This window comes from Papaver somniferum, chromosome 4 (genome assembly GCF_003573695.1).
Source record: "Papaver somniferum cultivar HN1 chromosome 4, ASM357369v1, whole genome shotgun sequence".
NCBI classification, from domain to species: domain Eukaryota; kingdom Viridiplantae; phylum Streptophyta; class Magnoliopsida; order Ranunculales; family Papaveraceae; genus Papaver; species Papaver somniferum.
Genome location: NC_039361.1, coordinates 117,330,099 through 117,336,642, shown reverse-complemented (window position 1 = coordinate 117,336,642; position 6,544 = coordinate 117,330,099). Strand labels below are relative to the sequence as shown.

The window sequence follows — 6,544 nt, the reverse complement described above, 5'->3', positions numbered from 1 at the left end:
TTTGATCCACCTAGCCAAAATAAGAAAGTGTATCATATAACCATAATGATGTATTAAATGTAAAAAAAAAACATTTCAATAAAAAGAGAATTTCATTACCATTCAGCATATCCCATATCCAGTCTTGAGCGCACATCAAAGCTTCCAACGTTTTTGGATGAAGTCTATTACGTTGGACACTCACAAATCTACCCCCGGTACTAAAAGCTGATTTGGAAGCTACCGTTGAAACTGGAATCGCTAAAATATCTCTAGCCATACACTGCAAGACTGGATATTTAATCCCATTTGTCTTCCACCATGCTAGTATGTCAAAATTACCAATCCTAGGTAAAAGATCTTCTTATAAGTAATTGGTTAATTCTGACTTAACAGTACTAGTAGGAGCAGTATTAGAGACAAACATATCAAACTTTTCCAAAGAATCTACGTCATCGTTAAAACCATGCATCTCTGAAGTGAAAGACAAATCATTTTGGCTAACAGATGTTTCAGCAAATTTTACTTTCAGTTCATACTCCGTCGCCAAATCAACGCATAAATCGCGTACTCGATCAATTTCGATTTTTGAAAAAGCTTGACCATAAATTTGTGGAAAATAAAACTCAATCAATTTCATCTTAAACCTTGGATCTAACATAATTTCTACGGCCATTACTCCATTGATCACAAACCAATACTCTTCAAACTTCTCTATCATTTCATATGCCATTTCCTTAACCACACCAACTTTAGATTTTTTCCACTCATTTAATGACAATCTAATATCACAAAAACTTGGAAAGAAAAGGTTGGTGGTAGGATATTTTACTTCGAAAAACTTCTCTGTGAAGGTATAAAATATCTTAAGTTTGTCGCACATTTCCTTTGCCAACAACCAATCTTCATCATCTGGCAAACAATCATACTGTGGCTCACGTTGCTTTAGTCGAGCAAAAACCTTCTGATACTTAATAGCAGTATTAATCATCAGGTATGTTGAGTTCCATCTTGTCTCACAATCAAGAACTAACTTATTTATACTCGAAATATTAAATTTCTCAACTCGTTTTGGTGTTGCTTTCCAGTAAGCAACACTATTACGAATCAATTCGATTGCTCCTTTGATCCCCTCTAATCCTTTCTTGACTATAAGAGCTAATATGTGTGCACAACAACGCATATGAAAAATATCTCCACCCGACAGTAAGTTACTTGATAATTTTTCTAGGAGAAGTTGGATCATAAGATCATTAGTGGAACAATTATCTACAGTAAGAGTGGATACTTTACCATCGATATTCCAGTCTAGCAGACACTCCATCAATGCGGCTGACAGGACTTCAGCCGTGTGCGGACATGGCACATACATAAACCTAATACAAAATAAAATTCAGATGGTTGATTAGACCGTACTACGTAGCAACTAGTAATTAATCAGTAACAAAATTAATGGTAGTGATTTTTCATTTATGACGTGCATATCCAATGCCTGAAATCATTAAATGGATACGCGTACCTGATAATTCGGCTTTGCAAGATCCACGACTCATCGATGAAATGAGCCGTAATAACCATGTATCCTTTCTTTTGCTTACTAGTCCACATATCAGTAGTCAACGCAATTTTACCTTGATGTTTTTGTAGCACTTCCATTGTTTTAGTTTTTTCTTCATCATAGATTTTAAGGACATCCCTTTTAATTGTGCTCCGAGATACCACCTTAAACAACAGTTGAAGCGCATTTGAATATCGTCTAAATCCGGCATATTCAACGATGGAAAGCGGATACTCGTGTATGATTATCATATAAGCAAGTTCCTTCCTAGCGAACGATTGATCAAAACTGTACGTGTTAAGCTGACTTCTTCCGTCACTTTTTTTACTCGGAGTGATTATTGATTGTCTTATGTCTTGCTGTTTACGTCGAGGACATCTTTTCATGTGTGCGTGTAGATGCTTAGTCCCATTTGTGCTTTTTCCTCCTAATGGTTTATGACAATATTTGCAAACTGCTTTGTCTTCCCCTTTTATCTTTTTCTTTTCAAAGTGGTTCCACACTATGGATCTTTTCTTCCCTGAAACTATAGCAATTTCACCTTCGGCATTATCACAATCACCTGTAATGTTTGCCTCGACAGTTTCACCATGGTCATCATCCATCGGAGAACTTGGAATTGTCTCGACATGGTGTTCAGACTGTTCGGATTCACCTCGTGTGGATATAGTTGTCATTTTGGGATCACTGTGTAATATACACATAAAGTAATATAATATATATAATAAAGAAAGCTTAAATAATATAATATAATAAATACAATAATTAAATAATATAATATAATTTCTTAGTTTAAATATAATATAAATAATTAATGATATCTTATACTTTTACGTTTTCTTTTATAATATAATATAATTTCTTAGTTTAAATATAATATAAATAATTAATGATATTTTATACTTTTACCTTTTCTTTTATAATATAATATAATATAGTTTCTTAATTTAAATATAATATAAATAATTAATGATATCTTATACTTTTACTTTTTCTTTTATAATATAATATAATATAATATAATATCTTAGTTTAAATATAATATAAATAATTAATAAAAATATAAAATTCTAAAATGGGAACGTACGGGGCGGGTATGGGGCGGGGACCCAGAATCCCATCCCCGTCCCATCCCCGCTTCACTAATTTCGGGTATTACCCATACCCAATCCCAACCCCGTTTGTACGGGTAAACCCTACCCAATACGGGCGGGTACCCACGGGGATGGATTTGGATGGGGAAAATGGCCATCCCTAAGAAGGGCGCAGAGTTGAGATAGGACGCGTTAGCAGGGAGAGAGGTGAGGGAAGGCGCTGATGAGTTTAATTGGCGCGGAGGGGTTGGAAAAACATTAAGCGGGGAAGGCGTACACGGAAAGTGTGAGCGCGTGAGTGGGGTGTATTGAGTATTGACCAGGAAAGCAGAAGCGCTGTAAGAAAAGAGGGACTCGATTATGTTCTGGGAATTAGACAGTTGGGATAGAGACGAGCCTTCGGATGTGGTCGCCAAATGTTGATGGGTGAATTTTTGTTCTACAAGTCCTAACCACAACCCACCCAATTTCCAAGAGGAGAGAGAGGAGAGAAAAGATCCCCTCCATTGTATTCCATGCCTCTTTATATAGACTTTTCAAAAGCCTCTCTTTTTATGATATCATGACACATGTCCTAAAACTCCTTAATTACTACTAATGCCATTCTTTCTCTCATACAACCTCCTTCTTTCCTATTAATTCCTCCCTTGTCCTTTCCATCTTATGGATAGTTTTTTAGTGGACTTGGGCTTTAGTCCCCATGTACCCACTAGGCCGGCTAAGGAGGAATATTTTTCATGTATCAACATCCGCAATTATAATTGTTGTTGTTATATTTAAAATAAATTACACAAACGTTAAATCCTATTTACTTGATAAGTAATACTATTGTTTGGTTAAGTCTGAACCTTTTATCAAGTAAACATACTTCGTTGTTGTATTGTCTCGATCTCGTATCCATAGACGATCACACGAAGTGTGAACCGATTTGTTGTGTTGTCTCGACTCAGTCCATAGACAATCACTTTCGGAGAAAGGACTTCTAGGTGAAAAAGTTTTAGTTTGAGGTATATTTGGGTACCCTCGTCTTTTCAATTGGTATCAGAGCAGGGAAACACGAAAATATCTAACAATCTGTGTTTGGTGCGATCCAACCTATAAGAATTGAATCCATGTCTGATTCAGTTAACGTTATGCAAGAGTATGAATACTCAAAAGTTGAAGATGTTACTGCTTCGTTGACTCATGATCCAGGAGTTGCGAAAACATCTATGTCTATCTCTGATGAAAGAGAAGATACTGATAAAGAGTTGGTAAAACTCATAAAGCCTATAAAATCTCTGTCTTCTAAAGTACTAATATTAAAGACAGAGTCAAATATTCTTAAACATGAGATTAGAGATAAAGGCATTCAACTGAATAGTCTGGCCAAAGAGAATATGGATCTAACTGTCAAACTAGAAATTGTTGGTAAATCTCTAGATAAAGAGACACGTCTTATGACTCTGACCAATGATGTTGTCGTGAATTCTTCTGATAATGAGGAAACTAAAAGTCCTTCCTCGACTTTTACAGACTGTGATAAAACTGGTTTAGTCACATTTGAAACATATCAGGATGATGTTAGTTTGCCTAACTATATCAAGTCAGAAGAGGATGAGAAACCAGCTTCTAGATCTACTGATGATCAAACGAAATCTTGTGCAAAGGAAACTTTGAACCGATTCCGTGAAAGCAATCTTAAGGAATACAACTTTCAGTCACTTGACATGAAACTTATACTTCTTCAGCATATGGTGGTAAAAATATTGAAAGAAGTTTATTGTCTTAAAAACTGAAAAATCATTCCTCAGTAGAAAGAAAGATTATACCACTACCCGATAAGATCAACTCAAAATAATCAGAGGAAAAAGTTGATAATCGCTTATGGAAAAAGGTTCCTCCTTATCCATATCGAAACAATTCTTGTTTTGATGAAGAACGACCCTAGAAGAAGGAGAAAAACAGAATCTCTGCCAAAGGAAACAATCAGGAATTTTCGATAATTGTTTCAGATAATCACACTGATGTGGATAATAAGGAAGTCATTAGAATGAGAAAATCATATGAAAATCTGATTGAAAGAATTAAGAGGGATTTATCTATCTCTGAAAATTCTCACGTCAGTACAATTTCTCCCCATGATCATATCTCTAGAGTTAGAAAAGATCATCGTCTTGGGAGAAATTACTTTGGGCAGAAATTCCCTAAGAGAAACATGAACTTTGTTTCTGATACTCCATGTAAGCTAGAAAAATCTTACTCCGATGCAACTTAGTTGTATCGAAGTTGTGCACTCTCATCCCATTCCGTGCTCTTAATTTTGGATGAGAAAAGCACATAAAAATCAAGGGCACATGTTAATGGTAGTTTCCATTTTCAGTAATAAGAAATATTTAAAGAATATCTCTCTTTCAATAAAAAGAGAAGTTCGAATACATATTGTGTATATTTTCGAAGTTTCAAAAAACAAATTATCTTCTTTTAGGGTTATTGTCTTCCCTTGGTAGAAACTTTGTGTTAAGAATGTCTCCTATAACTCGCAGTGTTACAAGGAGTGATAGAAGGGAAGAACGAAAGGTAAGAAACTGTCAAGGGTTCGCCCCATATCAAAGAATCAGGAAGATTGTCTCTAGAATCGAACCTGATCCTAACTCTGTTATATCTCAAGAAGAATCATGTCTTTTTGTTATCAACGATTCATAGTTTACCAAGTGGTTACCCACAGATGGTATGAGTAATGTTATGCATGAGTTTGAAGAACTCGTAGGAAATCTCTTTACTTTGGTTCAAGATCGGGGTGAACTAAAAGATAAAATAAAAGATATGAAAGGTGAACTTGAGGTTTTGAAGCTTCAAATTGAAGATCTCAAAAAACATAAAGTGGTTGCAGACAAGACTCTTGAGACAAGCTTCAAAAGTTTGAACACTGAAGAAACCTCAGTGAACAACAAGAGCACCACTAGAGATTAAGTTATATGCTGTAATACTTAATCCAGGAAAATAAACATCAATTTTTGATTTCTTTCAATGATTGTATTAAGTCTATTATGAATAAAACTATCTTATTTATGAATAAAATTATTTGATCTATAATTTTTCTTGTGATAGCTTTTGATTTACATAGCCTGTGCTTGAATGCTTTAGGCTATTGCTATGTATGTTTAAAGGAGAATTAACTCTACCTTATACAAATAGTATCACACAGGAGGTGTGGGGATTAGGTTTCCCAGTTGCTATAGTTTTTCCTTATATAGTCTTTCAAATCAGGATTTGCAATCAATGTTAGCTTAGTAACAAAGCATTCAGTATTCACCGTTATATGAAAACCTGATTATATTCAAGCTAATATCTTTTAACCGTTTGATTTAAAACTTAGCTTGTTACATACAAATGAAATGCACGATTTTAGGTTTGTGTAACCTTACCCAAACATGTACATTCGTTGGTTCAACAGTAGTTAACCAAATGGTTAGGCATATGAGCACTTTCATATTAACCATATTCTTCTTTACCATAACTAGTTCAAATGACTCAAATGAACTAGTTAGAAAGTTGTTAAATTACTTAGATCTTATAGAAGTATACAAGACACAACCGAAGCAAAAACGATTTGATTCACTCGAATCGATTCATAACTTTATAGCCACGGTTTGGAAACTTGCATTCCTTAGTTTATATAAGTGTAAGTTCACAAATAATCGTTTTTAGAAAATAACCAACCTAAGTACGCGTACTTAAGTACCCGGAATAAGTTTGTAAAAGGTTTACAAACTCCAGCAGATTTTCTTGGGAAGAGAACCTCCGACAGTTCGCGGACTGGGTTCGCAGACTGGGTTCGCGGACTATGTTCCGGTTTTCCTGATCAGCAAAGTACACATACTTTGGTTCAAGGAATAAGGACTTATACATATATGTGTTACCGCACAATGCT

At 34.9% G+C, this 6,544-nt stretch overlaps 1 protein-coding gene across 1 annotated transcript; it reads right to left on the bottom strand.

Annotated features, from left to right (window-relative positions):
- Positions 1–343: 343 nt before the first annotated feature.
- LOC113273039 (zinc finger BED domain-containing protein RICESLEEPER 2-like) lies at positions 344–2,214 on the bottom strand. Its single transcript, XM_026522811.1, has 2 exons — positions 1,499–2,214; positions 344–1,355 (listed from the first exon to the last, which is right to left on the bottom strand). Exons 1-2 carry the CDS (start codon positions 2,212–2,214, stop codon positions 344–346), a joined length of 1,728 nt encoding a protein of 575 aa, XP_026378596.1.
- Positions 2,215–6,544: the final 4,330 nt, after the last annotated feature.